The following is a 20,216-nucleotide window of genomic DNA, read 5'->3' as shown; positions in this document are numbered from 1 at the left end:
GCAGAGCACCACGGGCCTGTCCACAAGGGAAGGGGTGGGCACAGAACTCCTGCACTGGGATCAGCACCCACAGCAGCACTTCAGTTGGCTGAAGGCAGCAGAGCAGGCTGCAGGATATTCAGCATCCCTCATTGACCCACAGCAGAACGAAGCCAGGACAGGCAGCTCTGGCTTCACCCCTTACACATTTGTTACTCTGCAGCTCAGCTCACGGCCCGAGCTTTCCACAGTACAAGATGTTAAAAAGTATAAAGAACATTTTCAGATCGTAGATCAGTGTCAGCTCGGCTAGACATTGTCTGTACATAACACACAAACCAACAAAAGCCAAACATCACCAAAAGATGGCAGCCTGGTCCTTCAGATGGAGCCACGTGTGGGGCACTGCCCTTTTCATAAAGCCCAAAGAGGCTGTGTCTATTCCAACTGCATCTCTTTTAATCCCAGAAATACAAATCACATTAGCAGCAGTGTTCAGTCTTTTCCAGAGTGTAATTTTGACCCTGAGTGTACAGTTGTAGAAAATTTAAATGGAAGAGTCTAGCAGATTCCTTTGCATATTGGCTGCATCAAACAATTACAACAGAACTATAAAAATACTAGAAAAAAAAAATCATATTCCTTGTTCAAGTTCTGTAGAAGGAAGGAGTGAAATGGCCCTCGTGTGCTTTGCATAGAGAAATAGAGTGAGCAAGGCAAGAAGCAAGTCTCCCCACCACCTAAGACACAAATCTAAGGCCTGGCCCCATTAGATACCAAAACAAAACAAGAGCAACTGGCAAACAAGCACAATTAGCAGTAGAGACTGGAGAGCAGAGGCAGTTACAGAGAGATCAAAGCTATGGCCAATGTTTGGGAACCTTCACAAGGCTCAAACTGGACCGGGTGCTTCCTGCTGCCAGTGCAAAAGTGACACCTAATGCTGAAGGCATTTATTCCCCTCCCCATCACCCACACAGTGCATTCAGCTTCCTTCACAAGTGCTTAACTGGCACATAAATTCCATGACAGTTTGGTGAAACTAGACCCAAAAACACACTGAGAACAACCCATGAACCTTTAGCAGTTCTTCCAGCCCCTGTAACCTGGCTGTCAGAACCAGTGCAGTGAGTCCAGCCACCTGCCACAGCTTTCTTCACTGGGGCCTCTCATGAGAGAAGTGTTACAAAAATGCTGTCCAGGCCTCATTCAGCACTTGGATGAGCACAGTCACAAGCACTGAGAGAATCTACGTCCATCCTGGGGTTACACACTGCTTTAAGATACCTGCCTAATGGACAGCTGATCTTGAACAAGGAATATGCAAGGCCACAAGGAGAATAAACCATACGCATTAAAAAACCAGTCGTGTAGGACCCAGAACCCAGTGCAAATATTCTCCAACGATGCCCAATGGCATCAAGTCCACCCTTGGCATCAGGACACTGTGAAGACTGCGATGAGGGAGGGACCCAGGCGTTGGTTTCCACGGTGCACTGCCAGGCTCAGCCCAGCAGCTGCTGCTGCAGGCTCACAGATGGAGCAATCAGAAGTACAGCGCAGGCTCGCTGCTGAAGTCAGAGAGTCCGCCCTTCTCAGCTGGGGTGAGCTGTGGAGAAAGCACAGTTGAAATGGAATCGTCACCAAATCGAAAGCAAATGAGGACACATGCCTCTGGCGGCGAGGGCTGCGGTGGCACCTTGCCTTGGGCTGATGAGTACTTTAATTCCCCTCCAGAAGTGCCCTGCAGCACAAAGCATGCCAGCTGCCTTACCACTGCCTTTCACACACACAGGAGGTAGGGCAGCTGGTGGCAGTGGCAGCTTGCATTAATCTCTTCCCACTGCCTGGGGAGGTGTGCCACAGCTCTCAGACGTGCTCTGGAGAAGGCAGATCCTGTCCCACCCACTGCCCAGAGGGAGAGCACCCCAGAACAAAGGCAGAAGCCACTCTGAAGCCTCACCATAACTTGGTTCCCATGGGAATCAGCTTCCTTCAGGAGGGGTCCCTTAGCAGGCATCTCCTCATACTTCTGCTCTTGCCACTTGCTGAACTTCACAGAGTGCTTTGGGGTGTAGCTGGATAGATCTGCTGCAAGGACAAAGCTGACATGAATGCCACTCACACCACCCCAAAAGGAAGAGGGGTCATGACTCTGGCAGGAACAGGATGGGAGCTGCCCATCTGCAGGACGGGCAAGGACCCTGTTCCTGCTGCAGTTACAAGCCTGTGCCATGCTCTCCAGTGGCTGTCAGTTCCCCTGCCCAGAGCTCCTAGCAGACACTGCAGCAGCACCAACCCTCTCAGCATAAAGGGTATTTTTAAGTTTTACATTTTTAAGGTTCACTGCATCTCATGCAAGAGAGGTCTGGGAATTCCCTGATCTGGTTTCAAACTCTGTCCCCACTGAAACCAATTCTGCTGTCATATGACCTGTGCTAACATTTCCAGCTGTCTGGGGCACATTACAGCTGGAGGCAACACAGACAGGGACAGACACCACCAGTAGCCCTGCAGTAGCTGTGCCTCACCCACCTGCGTTAGCTGCATTGGGATGCAAAGTGCTGTTGGGGCGTGGAATGTGAAAGGTGTGAGATTTGTCCTCCTCTGTTTCAGAAGTGTGTCCTTCCTCCTCCTCCTCCTCCTCTTCCACCAGTGAGTTCTCGGATGGATACTCAAACATGGTCTGCAAACTCGTCTCATTGAAAGAGATCTTCATCTAGACAACAGCCAAGGAGAACTGTTAGAAAGCAGCCTGAGAAACCATCGCTCCCAACGTTTGCACTGGCAGAGCACCTCCACCCCAAAGCTCCACCATCCTGTAAGGAAGGCACTGTGCCCTCCCATGCCTTTCCCCACATGCCCTGCTGAATCTCTCGCTGTGCTGAGAGGAAGCACAGAGGCGGACAGCCAAACGGACGGGACAGTCAGGAGCCCCAGAGGTGCAGAGTACTTTGGCTTCTTGCCGCCACCTCACACTGCGATGCCAACAGGGCTCTGCTGCACATCCCTAGGAGGAAGTGGGGCTGCCAAGGAGGAAAGGAAAACATCCTCATGTTGAAAAGGTGACACCTCTTAGCACCTGCCCACTCCTTTGAGTTCCTGCATGCTAGAAACACCAGCAGTCAGGACATTTTGGAGAGGACATCATGGTAAGAAACTGTTCACTAGGCAAAGAACAGATTAATATCAGCAATCAGAAAACAGAAGCAGCTAAGGGAAAGATGGTAACAGGCCATATCAAAGAGCAGAAATGCCACATAAGTGGGAGCTCCTTAAGGTTCTGTTTCAAAACCAGTCTTATTAAGTACTCTCACTAATGACCTTTGCATGATAACTGAGAGGCTGACAAACGAAGATGACTCCAACTTGCAACACGGTCAAGGGAAACAACAGAACAACAGTATGGGTTGTTTAGAAAGTCAGACAGCAAGCACCCTACACATGGGTGGGTGTTTTTAGACCAACCCTTGATCTAAGAGCCTCCTTACGACTTCAGCAACGGTGAAAACTTCATCACATGTGAATAAAAGCAGAAGGCACAAATTTCCCAGAGCAGAAAGGCCAAACTCTGACACAGTGACTCCAGATGTAGTCTTCCAGGTTCAGAGCTGCCCTAATCATTACCTACAGCTTTGAAGATCTGGTTACAATCAATTCACCTTTCTTGGGCAGGTGGAGCTGAAATTCAGCCTGCTGACACTAACAAAAACAGAGGTCGAGGAAAAGTGTTTAAGCTCTTTGTAAGTACACCAAGAAAATAAACACCAAGGAGCAGAGAAGAACTGCTGATGCCAGCACACAACACAGACAAACAAGGATAAGCCTGCCAGGAATACGTTTAAGCCAAAAATAGGGCAGTATCTAGCCAATGCGGATCAGGGTTCAGGACCAGCTGCCTAAAAGGGTGTTTTGATCCCCTTACTCCTAACTGCATTTAAAACTGAGCTAATAGGGTTACGAACAGAATTAAGGGGGAGGATCCGTCTTGCTTAATTCTGTAGGTCTCTCTTCATCCTGTGCAGTCAGCAGTAGGAAGGAGATGCAGTACATCTGCCCCATGTGCCACACTTCCCTTCACATACAAAACGCACCCCGGGCTGAGGAGCAACACGTGGCCCTCAGCAGCCTTCCAGCAGCATGGGGGTGATCCCATCTCAGAGATGGGGGCTGCAGTGAGACGTCCCTGTGCTGGAGCACCCGAGTGCTGCTCCCCAAGCTTTGCCCTGTTGCTGACCTACATGCTCCCTGGCCCGAGGCAGCAGTGATGGCTCACAATGTGTCTCTGTGTGAGGCCAAGCGGCGCTGCCAGGCTGGGTGCTGTGGGATGGAGCTGCTGAGCCATCCAAGCTTGGGAGACAGAGCTCAGTTTTCCTCATTTTCTGCTAACAGAAGGAAAGCTGTAAGAAATACAGATTTGAGGCCCATCAGGACTAAAGCTGTGCATGGGGCGAAGGCAGAAAGCAGCCCCACCCTGCAGCAGAGCCCCAGCAGGAGCAGCACAAACAGCGCCCAGAGACAGAGGGCCTGAATCCAAGCAGCTCCCGTTTGCCCGCAGCCAATGCCAGGTCCTGCCATGCTCTAGGAGGCAATGCTTAAGCTGTTCACCTGCAGCAGTGCCAGCCCCACACCACAGCAGCCAGTCCATGTGGAAACCCCCCCTACACAGCACACCGCCCCCCTACAGCCTGCTGCCACAGAGCTCTTAAGGGCGCACCCTGGCAAAGCAAACAGCAGAGGAGCTTCTTATTGTGAGATTGGGAAGCAGCTGGAAATTACTTGGAAATTCGGCAACAGCAGCCCTGGCTTTGCAGGAACACAAAGGTGCTGGGGTTATTTCTTTAGGAGAAAAACACGTCCCAAGAGCCAGTCTTGTTCAAGGGAGGAAAACTGCAGCCTTCAGCTGGGAGTGTTTGCAGGGATTTAGCAGTATTTGCTCAGTGGAATGCTTTATGTAGAGCTGTGTCACATAACCAGAGCCCAACCCCAGCCATGCACCTACACAGGAACACTCCCAGCAATGAGCTGGGAGTAATAAAGCTGTTTTTGGGGGGAACACTGTGCTGTTGAGAAACTGGCTTCTTGTTGCCATAGCAAAAATCATTTATTTATTTGCTAGGATTTGAGCAGTAATGAGTAATACACTACTCAGGAAAGAGAAGCCAGGGTAAACATTGCCCAGCATGGCTTAGGAACACAAAAAGGAAAAAGAGAAGCCTGTTTTGTTTTGAGAGATGCTGTCAGGACCAACCTGTACCCACCATGTACACAGACAAGAAACAACATCACCAATTCACAGCCACCTGCCACACAAACAAGGAAGGCTGGCAGATGCCTCACCTCCCAAAGTCAGGGTGAGAAGCCTGAAAGTCTCTGCGGTGAAGGACAGAGCACAGCACTGATGGCAGCTCCCAGCACATGGATATCAGAGCAAACCAGAGCTGAGGATGCAGATCAATCTCCACGTTGTGGCTTCTCTCCACCCGTTAGCACCATGCTTGGCAGGCATGGCAGACCCAAAGGAGCAGCGCTGCTCCTCTCAGGTACTAATTCCCTCTAACCATTCTCCCCAAGCAATGTAATCCTGAACTGACAAAATGAAGGACTGCACTGTCTCCTACGTCCCCAGGGCACGCGTGGGCTGCCAGCACACTGCTGGGTGTGATTTCCAGCAGCTGGTTCAGCAGCTTTACACGCCTGGTCAGCTAAATGCCTCCTCCTTTCTCAGCAGCAGCAAGAGGGTTTGGGCTGATACCTGCAGGGAGCACTGGGCTGAAACCTCAATCAAGCGTGATTAAATCAGTGATCTGAAAGAAAATCAACCCGTGCTTCCATACAGTCTTACAGTGAGCTTTGCTGCATTTTTTTCACTACAGTGGTACTCAAGGAGATTTGGTCAATGACACAAAGACCTGAGCCAACACCCTACGACATCACATCAGAGACCTGCAGCACAGCCAGCTGAGGGCCCTGGGAAGCTGCTGCTGCACAGCATCCCTTGGAGACCCACAGGGATAGCAGGGGCAGCTGAGCAAGCACCAAACTCTGGGCACGCTGGGTGGCTGTAATGCAGAACAGCCTCCAAGCTGTTCTGGACAAACAGAAGGCACGGAGGGCAGAAGCATACATTTTAAAGGAGACAAGAGTCCACGTGACTCAGCCTGACCATGCTCGCAAGCTTAGCAGGCGGTGGCATTCCAAAGCTGCACGCTTCCAAAGGAACTGCAGTTTCTCACCCAGCCCTGCAGTCAATGATCTATACAATTTCATGCAAGCTTCCTCTCTGAAACTCAGAGATAAAGGCTCTTTGGGAAGGTCACCCATTCCAGAGGAGTTAGCAATGAGCTTATCAGTGTGCCTGTACTTGTCCTGAAGCACAACCGTGTGCCAGCCCAGCTGGTGAATAACCCCAGGCATGGCTACAAGCTCTGCAGTAGCCTCAACATAGTAACAAGGCAGTGGCTGTCATTCTACAGAAGATAAGAAGCATCCGTACATCTAAAGCCTTTCCTTGGAACAAGAAGGAAGGGGTTTTCCTTGGAATTCCCTAGGGATGGAGCAGACAAGACGTGGCTCCTCTATCAGATTAACCCCATACTGCTCTGGGTGCAGCCCCCCAGCTGTGCTCAGAAATGACACACAGCATTTTTCTGTCACTCTGTACAGCTGTTCCACCTTCAATTCACTTGATCATTCTTTTCTGAGATGTGTTTTCCAACAGCAACACTCGGTTTTACTCAATGATCAACTGCAGAACTCAGTTAGTTACTGACCAGAGCCAGAAACACTGAGGGTTTACAGCAAAGCACATCAGCACTGCTGGCAAAGGGGAGATCACCTCCAGGACCGCATCCCAGCTCCCAACCACCAGGCAAAGCAAGAAAGTCTCCATTTACAAGGCAACCCACAAAGGCAGCCCTGTGAAATCAATATGCTGAAGCACATGGTAGACAGGAGCAACGCATGGAGATTCGAAATATTAAACTCCTCACACAAGACATGGGGAAGTTTCAAATTCCTGCTGAGAAAGAATAGGGCAGGGACATCCCCAGAGCATCGCAGGGCACATAGCTCTTTTTTAAACTCTTCCTTTCACCATGTCAGCCCAGCAGAGGTCCCAGTGCCCAACCGGCCACAAGCGGTGCGGCACAAAGCAGCGATTCACCACAGGAGCCCTCTGCACATCTGCATGCAGAGCCACAGCCTTCCACGGCTCAACAAGGAATCCATGCATTACTCAGCCTGTAAGGGTCAGACAGCTCCCCCTGCATGGGATGCAGCTGAATGCACAAAGAGAGCAGGCAAAACCTCGGTGCAATCAGTGCCAGGGCCTGGCGCCTTCACTAACAGCGCCGGATCTTCCCAGGGTGCTTACAGAGTTTCCCGGCAGCACAGACCCTTCAGTGTGACTTCCTGCACAGCCATCCAGAGCACAAAGCACTCCAGATCTCTCACACTGCGGGGCTGGACTGAGCCCTGGGCACATCCCACCAGCTTCTGACTTGCTTAAGAGCTGTTATCGTAGTTCTTCTGCCTCATTTGCACACACACGATGGGCGGAAGCGAAGCACAGGACCGCAGGAGCAGCTCAGCACAGGGTGAGGCTGTGGAGAACCCCAGATTGCAACAGCCCTCCCACTGCTGAGGAGATGAACATGACTCATCTGCTCCATTGGTACTGGGCTGGTATGACAGAAGCAACTTTTGGAGGCGCTGGCAGGCAGCAAGTAAACAGAGAAACAACACCCACATCAATGCGCTCAGGTCCAGCCTGCCCAGAGCTTTAGGCTCTACGCACTGCTGTCTGCAGCCACCCACTGTACAGCCCAACATCAGCGGTTAGAAAGGGGCACCCAGAGCTGCTGCAGAGCATCTCTGCTGGGGAGGGCCCCAGGCTGAGCTCAGACATGCAGAAACTTTCTGAGCAGAACTCACCACTGCTGACCTCACCTACCAAAAATTCAACACGTTCCAGTCAGACACATCCAACAGCCCCTCCTTAAAGGTGCCAAATGCAGTGCCACCAGCACAGCACAGCACAGGCATGAGAAACAGAAAATGGCAAGGCACAGGCTCTCAAAAAGGTCAATAAAACCAATCTTTGACTTGAGCCTTCCAAAATACAGAGGGGAAGGAATCTCCATCAGGTTTCTGCAGACAAATTCCTGCTTTCACTACCCGGCATACCTATTTGTGCCATACCTTGCAAACAGCACTGCCAGCAGCTGCCACCAATTCAATCCCCCATGGCACAGGCTTGCTGCAAACAGCTCTGGGCAACAGCTGGAGGTGCTCACCCCTGCCAGCATCCTGAGCCCACAGCTGGTTCTCACCAACCACCTCCAGAAGTGAGCAGATGGAAAGCTGCGGAGCGAGGAGCTCAGCAGGTCAGACCAACAGAACTGCTGCCCAACGCTGCCCATGCTGAAAGGCTGAGGGATGTCTGCAGTAACCGTCCAACAGACATTCACGTGGGTACCTGCATGCCACATTCAAGCTTGAAGCTGCTCAAAACATTGAAAATCTGGCTAAACTACAGTCTTTGTAGGCAATTTTGCAGAGCGTTTGGTTCCAACTATGTGGATCCCACTCATCTTGCTCTTGTAAGCCCTGTTTGCACAAAGCTGCTGCTCACCTTCCAGCAATAACATGGTGCCTGCTGGCTCTCACACCCTGAAACCCACAGGGCTCGGATGCCTGGCTTAGATGTCACCTTTCCTAAAGTGTCTCCAAAAGGGCAAAAACTGGGGTTGGGGATGAACTTGATGAGACATAAGGGATGAGCACAGCCCGAGCACCTTCTGTGCCTGCAGGACTTCATGGGCAAGCCCAAACTCCATGCTTAAAGCACAAAGCCTGAAGCCAGACAGACTCGTGGGCTCCCCACCAGGCCCAGCAGCTGGCAGTCCTTCTCCAGCACTCACTCCAACATGCCACACTGCACAGAAACTCAGATTCCTACCACGCTGACAACCCCAGGTACGTTATTTTGGCACGTAACCAAGGATTGCTTCCTGTCAACTCACCCAAGCCAAATTTTATCCTCAGAGATCCAAAAGATCCACACCCTGCAGCAAGGCTGCACCTGGGGCTGCTGGCAGACCGACGTCTCCTCCCTTCCGCTGCCATAAGGGAGGATGAAGATGAGCACTGAACAGAGGTCACAGCCACGCTCTGCATCCTCTCCCCGGTGCCTCGTTTAGAACAAGGGTCAGTAGGTCTCCTCCCATCCCTGTGCACGTATCCTGTCCTCACTGCCCGAGCTGACAGCTCAGCCAGCCTCTCCCGCAGCCACCGCACTGCTGCACCTGCACTGATGGTGATACCATAGAATCATAGAATGTCCTGGGTTGGAAAGGACCACAACGATCGTCTAGTTTCAACCCCCTGCTATGCACAGGATCACCAGCCACCAGACCAGGCTGCCCAGAGCCACGTGGAGAGGTCTCTTGGAATGGCCACAGAGCAGAGGGACAGATCCTCATGGCCCTGGGACAGACCTGCAGGAAGATGAGCATTCAGCCTCCTGCCCATACAGGCAGCCCACTCTCCACTGAGAGCACAGTGAGGTCTCCACCCCCCTTGGTCCCACACAACCCCACGTTCACCATCACAGCTCAGTGAACGCCTGTCCCACCTCAGCAGCTCAAGCTGCCTCTACTAAAGAGCTGGGGCAGCTCTTCCATCCCCTCGCACTTCTCCTCCTACCACCAGCTCACTGTCCAGCTGGAGTAGACAGCCCCAGCCCCAAAACAAAGAGTCGCTTTGCACACTTGAGGCATCTGAAAGAAGCAATAAAGCTGATTTCCAAAGGGCCCTGAGCAGCAGCAGCAGCACCCAGAGCACAGAGAGGCCGCAAGCAGGGCTTGGCACCCAGAGCCACCAGGATGGGCTGGGGCCAGCCTGCAGGGATGGGTGGCTCAGCAGCCCAATGCGAGCACACAGAAATGTTTGCTCCTGCCCAGCTCAGACCAAAACCAAGTTTCTGAAAAGCCCAACATATCTACAAAACACAACTCATGTTTTTGGCCGGTTGCCTTGACGACACACAGCAATCTCTTGGGAAGAGACCAAGGAATGCGTTCTCATGCAAACTCCTTCCTTTTCAGGCATCAACACTCAGCCTCATTATCCAGAGTAAAAGCCACAAACATCCTCTAGGTTAAGAGTAAACAGAACTCTTTCCATTTGCTACAGCATCCCCCAGATCCTGGCTGCAGTCACACCGTGCTCTGTGCAGGGAAAGGAGCGGGCACAAAACCCACACGCAGCCACATCAAGGCTGCATCTCACCCAGGAACTCAAGGCTCTCCAAAGGCTGGGCCTCCTTTCCTAAAGGGTTTTTGCATTTATTTCAGCCTCTGCACTGTGACAGTTCATCACTCCTTCGCCTTTAACCTCTCTCTCAGAAGTGAGATCTCTGCAAGCTCCCACACAGAACACCCCCACAACCCTTAGCAAGCTCCACTGATGGTGTGCACAAACCCTGCAGCATCACTGCCCTTCATCTCCCAGACGCCTGCCGAGCAGACAGCCACTGCCACGGCTCCAACATCACGCAAAGCCAACACTCTGCAGACACAACAGCTGCCAAAGAGCCACACACAGTACCTCAGGCTGGGAAAGAGCTCTGGATGTCTCTCTCCCAAAGTCCTGCCTGGAGCAGGTCCAAGTGGATCAGAGCACGCATTCAAACAGCCCCAGGGATGGAGGTGCCAGGGCTCCTGTGTGTCCTTCTGCAGCGTTTGTCCACCTCCAACAACACGCTGCACTAGCTTTGTCCTCACCTCTCTTCCTCCTTTTTGTACTGCTTAAAGGATGGCAACACCTGAGCAGATTTCCTGTTCTGCTGCACAGCTCTCATGCTTCAGATCTGCCACCTGCCTTAATTAATACGTGCTGATAGCTCCTATGAAGGAACTTAAGAACATTAAGCCAAGAGGAGCAGCACTCGCCGCCTCTCTCCCAAATGAGATGAATCCCATTCAAAGGATTCCCTCGCATTGTGCTGCTCAGTGCCTCAGGCACCTGCGTGGATTCACTCCATCAAACCCTCGTGGAATTCAGGTAACGGAATGTCAAACAGCTCTGCCTGCTATGGAAAAACATGTCACAAACCCAGAAATCAGGGTCTGTAGTGACACAGTGCCTGTGCTGCCTGTCATTATGGCAAGCAGAACAATTCACGCCTACATCTCAGCACATCAGCTCTGCCAGCATGCTGTGCCTCCATCACATCCCAACGTGTTTTGTGAAGCTGTGTGAACTCATAGTTTAGGAAACTCCAAGCAATGGGAGAACCCTGCATGTCTGAGAGCTGAGAGGCAGCTGCTGTCCCACAGAGCAGGCAGGTGGCATAATCCCATCAGGAGGAGTTAAGCAGGCGCTCATCTCTTTCTGCCTAATAGAGACCTAATTCCTGAGCCTCTATCAATAGATCCCTAATCCAAGGAGGGCACTGTGCTCTGCAACGCCAGCAATCCTTGGGAGCTCAGTGCACACAGCACAGCGAGGGCTGAGGGACAGCCACAGCCATTCCACCCGCACAGCTCTCCTCCAATCCTACATCCCCCAGTCAGTTCACTGTCTGTCACTGTATCTCCAAGAAGAGATTGCAGGAGAGGCCCTGTGGTTACCACGGAGCGCACACCACCCCAAGCTGCCCACCTCCCTGCCCAGCAGAACATCTGCAAGAAGCCACGCCAAGGGCAGTGAGGAGCTGCTTCGGGCCTCCCTGCTCAGAGCAGTGCCCCAGGCCATTACCTTCTTGCGGCGGGAGCCCGTCTTGCTCATGCAGGACCTCTCCAGGGACAGATACCCGCCGATCACTTCGATCTCGTTCACCGTGGGGTAGCGCTTTTTATGGGACGTCCCCACCTGGGGCCCATCAGCGTTCTCTACAGCTTTGCTTCTTCCTTTGCTTTCCTCCTCCTCCTCCTCTTCCTCCTGCTGAGGCCTCCCACCAGCCTCAGTAAGACCCTGCGGCCCCGAGGCACTGGGCTTCCTTTTGGGCACCACAGTGAAGGTGTTACCTCCCGTCTGATGGAGCCCGGGGGAGTGCGGTCTGTAGAGGGGCACAGAGGAAATCTCCATCTCCAGCTCGGGGCCGCTTCCTCTGGGCTGATCCAAGTTCTCTGTCCTCACAGCCCTCGGGGAGAGCTCCCCACTGTCCGGCTCCACAATGTCATCAATGTAAGTCACAGGTACCGACGGATCCAGAGGCGCCGGCGGGGAAGCGATCGGCTCTTCCTGCTCCGGAGCGGAAACCTGTGGGGGCTCCTTCTGTACTTTCTGCTGCGGGGATGGTGGTGGTGATGGTCCCGTTGCATGGCTCTGGGCAGCAGGCAGAGCTGTGCCACCCTCCCGGCGGGGCACAAAGAGGAAGGAGTTGCGTGAATTCAGGCGCAGCTTGGCCAAGGCCTGCGCCTGCAGGTCGTGAGCAGGGATGGCAGCCAGGTCGGGCCTGGGGGCCGGGTGGATCTCAAAGGAGCCCCCGGCCCGAGGGGCGAATGCAGAGAGAGGCTGGGTGGCACCGGGGGCCAGACTGGCACTGGGCGGGGGTGATGCGGCCAATTCAACCTCCTCCGGCTTTGGCCTCCTGGCATTGGCAGCGCTGGTGGATGGCACTGGCGGCCCTTTGGGCGGCACGCTCCGGGTGGTGGGCTGGGGGACACGGCTGGGGGGAGACTGGGGGACGCGGCTGGGGGGAGACTGGGGGATGTGGCTGGGGGGAGACTGGGGGATGTGGCTGGGAGGAGACTGGGGGACGCGGCTGGGGGGAGACTGGGGGACACGGCTGGGGGGGGGCAGGCCCCGGGGGGTCACAGTGAAGGAGTTGGAGCCGATCTTGTGGAGGAAGCAGTTGGCCTGGGGAACTGCGGCTTTGGGCGCAGCCATGGGGGCGGGGGGAGAGACGGGGACTGCCGGTGGGGGTCGCAGCCCTGGGGGACACCGGGACCGCCTGGGGACCCGCGGGCTGGGGGGCAGCCGGCCGGGGGAGGGGGGGCGGCAGCGGTCGGGGGGCTGCAGCGCGGGGAGAAGCGGCGCGGGGGGAGGTCGGGGCGGCCTTCCGGACCGAGGGGCGGGGGGAGGTCGGCGCCGCTTTGGGGGGAGCCGAGGAGCGCGGGGAGCCCGGAGCCGCCGGAGGGGGAGCGGCCCCGGCCGGCGCTTCCCCGCCCCGGCGACGGCGGCCCCGCGGTCGCTGGCCGAACTTCTCCAGGAGGCGGCTGACGGTGCCCGGCTCGGCGGCCTCGAGAGGCTCCTGCGCTTCGGCCGCCTCGTAGATGAGGACCTGGTCGGCGCGGATCTCGGCGACGGCCGCTCCCCGGCGGGCCAGCAGCTCCCGCAGCGGGTCGGGACGGCGCGGAGGGGACGCGGCGGGGGGATCGCGGCGGCGCCCGGACGGCGCTTCCCCGTCGGCGAAGCAGGCGGCGGCGTCGGGCTGCGACTCGATGATGAGGATGTTGTCGGCGCGGATGGTGCGGATGCCCGGCACGGCGCTGTACAGCTCCAGCAGCTGCTGCAGCGGCCGCGCCGCCTCGGGGCCGTGCCCGGGCAGCCCCCGCCGCAGCCGCCGCCGCTCGCTCTCCAGCCGCATGAAGGGGTTCTCTCGGAGCGGGCCCAAGCTCTCGGCCACCACCAGCCGCTCGCCCGTCCCCGCCGGGCCCCGAACCGCCGCCGCCGCGGACTCCGTCTCTCCTGCGGCCGCTCCGGCCAGCTTGGCCCGCTTCCGCTCCAGGATCTCCCTCTTCCAGGCGGGCTGCGCCCGCGGCCCGGCACCGAGCGGCGGCGGCTCCGCGCTGCTCATGGCGGCGGCTCTCGGGGCGCTGCCGCACACGGCCGCCGCGTCCTCCCCGTCGTCCTCCTCCTCCTCCCGCCGCACCTGAGCCGGGCACTGCGCAGCGCCGCCCCCGGGCCGTCCTGCGGGGCGGGGCGGGCGGCCCCGAGGGCGGGAGGGCAGCGCGGCCGCGGGCGGTGCGGAAGGCGCTCCCTGCGGCCGGGAGGGACGGAGCCGCCCGGTTGTGGTGCGGCTTCGGAGTGATGGAATACCGAGAGCGGGAGCGGGCGGCACCGCCCGCCCCAACCCTACGGCTGAGAGCGGCGACCCGCCCGGCCCTCACAGAATCACACAGAATCACAGAATCACCCGGGTTGGAAGGGACCCCAAGGATCATGTAGTTCCAACCCCCTGCCTAGCAGGGCCACCAAACATCCACATTCAGATCAGGTTGCCCAGGACCCCGTCCAACCTGGCCTTAAACACGTCCAAGGACGGGGCATCCACAACCTCCCTGGGCAGCCCGTTCCAGGGCCTAACCACTCTCCTAGTAAAGAACTTCCCCCTAACATCCAACCTAAATCTTCCCTCCTTCAACTTGGATCCATTTCCCCTAGTTCTGCTATTGTCAGCCCTTTTGAAGAGTTTACTCCCCTCCTGGGTGTAGGTTCCCTTCAGGTATTGGCCCTCCAGTCCAGGACTGCCCGCGAGTTCTCTCTGCCCTGCTGGGACTCGGTGGCTCCTCTCAATTTAGTGTCATTGGTAAACGTTAAAGAGAACTGGCCCTCAAACACAGCCCTGTGGATCCCGCTGGTGGCTGATCTCAAGCAAACTGTCCCAGCAGGGCGTTCACAACCACGCAGGACTCCATGCACCACGATGGGTCCCATGTGCCCCGAACTTTGCTTCCAAAGGCCACACGTTCCCAGGTCCTGGTGCTCATCCACCCTGCCCAGAACCACAGCACGTTACCCCACCGAGGGCAGGCTCAGGGGAAGCCTTGTTGCTCTCTGCAGCCCCCTGACAGGAGGCTGTAGCCAGGTGGAGATCCGACCTCTTTTCCCATGCAACAGCAATAGGGTGAATGGCAATGGCCTTCAGTTACACCATGCGAGGTGCAGGTTGGGTATTAGGAAAAAATCCTTCTCAAAAGAGAGGTGATGCAACAGAACAGACTGCCTGGGGAGGGGGGGAGGTGTTCCAGGAGCGTGGAGATGTGGCACTGAGGGACATAGTTGGTGGGCATGGTGGGAGTGGGCTGCAGTTGGGCTTGGTGCTCTCAATGGTTGTTTCCAACCTTCACGATTCTATAAGTCAACCAAAGAAAAAAAGTAACCCAAATCTGTTATTTTTTTCCTATAATTTGGGCCCTAGACTGGGCCATTTAGGAGGAACACAAGAAGGAGCAGCCGAGGAGGAAGGGGATGAGAGGTGTGTGTGAGCATCACCCCACTGTCGGCTCAGCTGTGGTCTGAGAAAGAGCAAAAGTAAGTGGGCGTCAAGGGAAAGGAGCCCACAGTGGGCATCAGAGCAACATTAAGAAGCATTTTAAGGAAAGCTCTGAATGAGGCAGTGAGGTTTCTGTGCTGTGGGCAGCAGGCATGGCTGGGGAAGGCATTGAGGAGCAGGACCAAGCCGAGGAAAGTGGGCACTGCAGGACATCAGACAGGAGCACAGGAAAACAGTTCTTGTGCTGCTCTCACTGCTCTGCCATCGCTGCTCCACGCAAAAGCACGGAGAAAAGCATGGCCAGTGCTCTGCTTCCAGGCAGCCTGTTATCAGCTGCCACCACGTTTCGTTGGGAAGTCTGTGAGATCAGGAAACAATTGGGAGCTCAGGGCTTTCCATGCCTCAGATAACACTGTGTGCTGAAATCCTCCGCTGTGAGGCGCGGAGGGGAACGGCACGTAGTGACGTGAACAACCTTTGCCCAGAACCGTTCAGTCCCAGCCTGCTGGGGCGTTACAGAGCCGCACCCCAGCACAACATGGGTGCTTCACCACCTCAGATACAGCCCTGCTTACTGGAAGGAATGTTGCCTCCTGCTGATAAGGTTCTACCTTTGCACTCCTGAGACAAAACGGAGCAATTTGCACACATTCAACCAGACCTGGAAGTGAGCGGCTGCTGGAGTTTTATTGCCAACGTTGCCATTGTGCTGGAAAGGGTCCAACGTCCACCTCTGCTGCTGCCTGGCTGCATGTGCAAGCCCAAGCTCGACGGAAGGAAGCAGCTCTTTGCAGTTAAGCTTTAATAACACAAGGCTGGTTTAAAGTTTGCACACGCCTCTCAGTGTGCCGTCCTGCATGGCAGCCCTCACGGCATCCAACAGCGGTGCCCTGGGTTGAGCCTGAGGACAGGGCAGCAGGCAGTGACGTTTCCTGGGGTGACTCATGGCTCAGGCACTTACAGAGCCAACAATGTGCCTTTGTACTCGTGGATCTCAGTGGATTTCTCTTTCATGGTCTTGTCTGTTGGGTTTTCAGCCCATGTAAAGCCCACAAATCCCGAAATAATGAATCCCACGGTTGATCTGCACCTGGTACAAAGGAAACGTCTCCCTTTGTGGGGACTGAAGCTGACATCTGGTGGTTTTGTTGTGTGCCCTCCTGCCTTGGTGGAAAAAAACGCAGCCGTTATTCAATTCCTCCCCTGCCAGCAAGAACTGTGGGGCCTTCTATCATAGTTCCCATCAACTGCCTTTGTTCTAGGCCGAGCTTGAAACAGCATGAGGGACTGGAAAGTGAAACTTGGCCAACTATTGAACGCCCTGGAGCTGATCCCCATCGCTGCATTTACACCTCTGGATTCTGCTGGAGCAGCAGCTGAGCACCCTCACTAAGAGGCTCCTGGGAATCCCATTCAGCTCTCAGATTCTGGCACAAACGCTCGATTACAAAACCCAGGTGTGACACTGACAGGGGACAGGGCCGGGGCTGTGTGATGGCAGAGTGCCACTGTGCAGCATAGCTGCGTGGCTGTGCAGGCAGCAGCAGGACGCAGTGTGTCTGGTACGTCAGCGCCAGGCCCACACCCAGCAGCTGGCACTGATAGGATGCATGGGGACAAGCCCAGGTGCAGCCAGGTGTGGAGAAAGCAGGGAGGGAGCCGGGCAGCAGGACTCAGATGTGTGTGATTTCCCCCTCCTCGCCCTTTGTTATGGGGCAGTGTGAAAATCTGCCTGCACAGCCCTGGGCTTGTCCCCACATCACCTGCGTGAGGAGAGAGGGAAGGTGAGAGATAAAAATAACCCTTTGCTTCTGGGCTTCTGCAATGCGTTTGGCTTTGCACCCCGTGACACTGATTTAAAAACAGTGCAGTATGGAGATTTAATGGCTCCGGAATAAGGAATAAAGGCAGGATTTCTGGCCACCAGGTTACTCAGGGCACCGGTGACTGGTGAAGGAGAACAGGGCCAGCTCTCTGGCACAGGTGGTGGTGGGGAGGTGGAAGTGATTTCCATCCTCTGCCACTGCCGAAAGATGGACAGCAATGTTTCCAAATGGGGAGGATGCAGACACAGCTGCTGAAAGATCCCAGAATGAGCAACAGTGCCCTAAAGGATGGCAGCGAAGGACAGGAGCGCAGCTCTGTGTGCTTAGAGGGGCTGCAGTTATGGCACTTGGCGAAAGGCAAACACACCTGAGCACACATTTCAGCAATGCAGATAAAGGGAGAGCTCACAGCCGGAGGCTGGGACCGCAGCTGCTCACTTCAAGTCCAACAGACAGTGGCTGATGGAACTTGATGTCTTCCATCCTCCCAGGTGTGCTGAATGTCTTCACTCTGTCCTCACCGCAGGATCTGCCTCCCCCTCAGTGTCTCTCATTGAAAGCACTGACAGCTTTTGCTTTTCTCCCCGTGCTGCTCCCCAGGGCACGGTGCTCACCCTGGCTCTGCTCTTTACTTTTCAGCGTTTCTCTCTCTGCTGCCTTTCAGAAGTGCCTGGCGCCGGTTCCTCCCTCTCTGCTGGCACAGCACACGCTTTTGCCAGGTGGCATTTCCTGGGCTTACCAACTCAGCCAGAGAACAACAAAAGAAAGAAAGAAAAAAAAAAGAAAGAAAGAAAAAAAAGAGAAAACCTGCTTTCCCAGAAACGTCACTTTTTATTAAATCACATCTTAAAACCTAGAAACATTCACGTCATTGAAACCTGCCTATCACACACAAAGCAGCAGATAGGCTCAGAGGAACGCTACGGGCGGCAGTGGGGTCCTGCACGGCACAGGGCTGCTCCCAGCACAGAGCCGCCTGCAGCCCGGCCGTGCTAACAGCTTCCTTCCTCCTCCCCAGGGAGCAGCCTGCTGGTGTGGGGCCTGCTGAGCTCACAGGTGGCAAGCTCCATTTTCCAGACTCTCCCTTCAGACAGCTTTTGCCTGCAACCAGCACAGCCCTCCATCCTGGGGCTGACATCTGCAACTCCGACCAGCTGAGCGAAGGAACTGGAAATGAGAACTGCTGTCTGAACTCTGCAGAAATAGTTGAGATATTAAAAGTACACTGACCTCCCAGGCCTGCAAGCACAGTTTTTGCTGTGGCTGTTGCTTGGCATCACAGCTGAAGTCGCCCAATTCCAGGAACAGTGTTGTTAAAGAACAACAGGAAGCACACAGTGGAAAATCTGTGGCCCCTTGGTGCTCACTTAGGTACAATTCCAGTGCATTTCCCTGCATTGTGGCACACAGAGCTCGCTTGGTTCCTACAGCCCTCCCCAGCTCAAAGCCCAATAAAGGGAGGTCTCATTTGGCAAGCAGAGTCAGGGGGAGCACAGGGACACGGCCTGCACAGTGAGCAGCGTCCCCATGCAGAGCACCTCACCCTGCTGTGTGTGTCTGAGATGGCTTTAGGGCATCTCGAAAGTCAGGGTAAGGATTCCTGTGCTGTACTCCAATTCCCAGCTCTGCACCGGCAGGACTTTTGATTGCGGACCCCAAAATCAACAGCCCCCCACTCTCCCTTGAAGCTTTCTGAACACCACCTGTGTGTACCTGTGCTGTCCTGAGCCAGCAACGCATCCCCATGCCAACAGCCCTCTCAGCACGGCTGCAGTCCCGTTCCCCAGGTAAGGATCATCCCTGCATACAGCTCATCACACCTACACACAGCCATGGGAAGATGACTGTCAGACACACAAAAACCAATGACAGCAGGGGCAGGGGAGGTGCTGTGCTGGCAGCTTATTGCTCACACTCAGCAGCTCACACGATGGGCTGTGCTGGTAGAAGGGGAGCACACGTAGCTCTGCTGCTGGGAATGCATCTGGGGCCACTGCTGCTGCCATAACCATCAGCTGGCCTGGATGCTGAGAGCACATTAACTAAGTGCTGCTGCCTGACCATCACTACATCACAAGTCCCTAGATGCTTTCTATACGTCCTTACATATTTCAGTTTTAAGGATGCTCTAAAATCAGTACCATGATGTGAAAAATTACCAGGTTGTGTTAGTTCTTTGAGATGTACTCAATATTTATGGAAAAAATGCAACTTATTTTCTCTTCAGAAAATATAAGATATGGATCAGATATGGACTTTGATGTCCGTAATTTTATTACTTCCAGTCTTCCAGGTTTTGCACGCTGATGGGAAGTACAGAATTTACCTTTGAATCAAAGCAGCTACCAGTTCCTATAGCTGGGAGGTTAGACAGCCAGCCCTGCCATCCTGCTGATCGCTCAGCACAATTACCCTGGATAACAGCAGTCACTGTCAGGTTCACAGCCATTAAACCACCCATGTACTCACTCAACTCCAGCAAACACAGTTAGCAGCAGGCTGATTTCTCATCAAAACCGTAACAGTTTCCAGTTGACTTTGGCTTGAGTTTCCACGCCTGAGAAATAAAACACAGTGCCATGAAAGACACAGATGGCTGCAGATGCTCAGTGATTGGTGGGACAGAGCACAGATCACAAAGTACTCTATTTTTATAGATGGCTTAGAAGATGGCATTGCCTGTCCATGTCCCCAGGGAGGATATCTGTGTGTCACCCTGCAGGAAGGTCTGCCTGCATCACCAGGTCCAGTGAACGTCAGGAAAACCAGCACAGAGTGACTCAGCTCAGCGTGTGGCTGCAGATCTGCTTCCTGCTGCTGGCAGTGGGGCTGCACGGCACAACCCGGCACAGCCTCTGCTGCATGGCAACCCGTGCCAATTGCCAAAGGGCCTGGAAGGATTATTTTTGAATGTTAGTAACATCGCATCCTGAAGCGAAGCACTGCGGGTAATGCATGCATGCGTCACTCCTAAAGTGGGTTACATGGGGAGGTTGGTGGCCCCGCCTGTGGCAGGGGGGCTGGAGATTCATGGTCCTTGAGGTCCCCTCCAACCCGGGCCATTCTGTGATTCTGTGGGTTGTGATGAGTTGAATGTTTATGCAGAGAGCAAGCAGAGCGAGTCTGCTGTGTGCCTCCTGGCAGGGCCTGGGCTCAGGATGCCACCTGCAGCTCTCACCGTGCTG

The 20,216-nt window shown here is 54.8% G+C and overlaps 1 protein-coding gene across 1 annotated transcript; it reads right to left on the bottom strand.

Annotated features, from left to right (window-relative positions):
• Positions 1–56: 56 nt before the first annotated feature.
• Positions 57–13,851, bottom strand: TPRN (taperin). Its single transcript, XM_048965953.1, is given in 5 exon segments — positions 57–1,588; positions 1,943–2,070; positions 2,515–2,698; positions 11,743–12,909; positions 12,911–13,851. Coding segments are annotated over 5 exon segments (2,418 nt in total). The 5' UTR covers positions 13,787–13,851; the 3' UTR covers positions 57–1,525.
• Between the last annotated feature and the right edge of the window lie 6,365 nt (positions 13,852–20,216).

Source organism: Lagopus muta, chromosome 19 (assembly GCF_023343835.1).
Source record: "Lagopus muta isolate bLagMut1 chromosome 19, bLagMut1 primary, whole genome shotgun sequence".
NCBI classification, from domain to species: domain Eukaryota; kingdom Metazoa; phylum Chordata; class Aves; order Galliformes; family Phasianidae; genus Lagopus; species Lagopus muta.
This window is presented reverse-complemented; position numbering and strand designations above follow the sequence as displayed.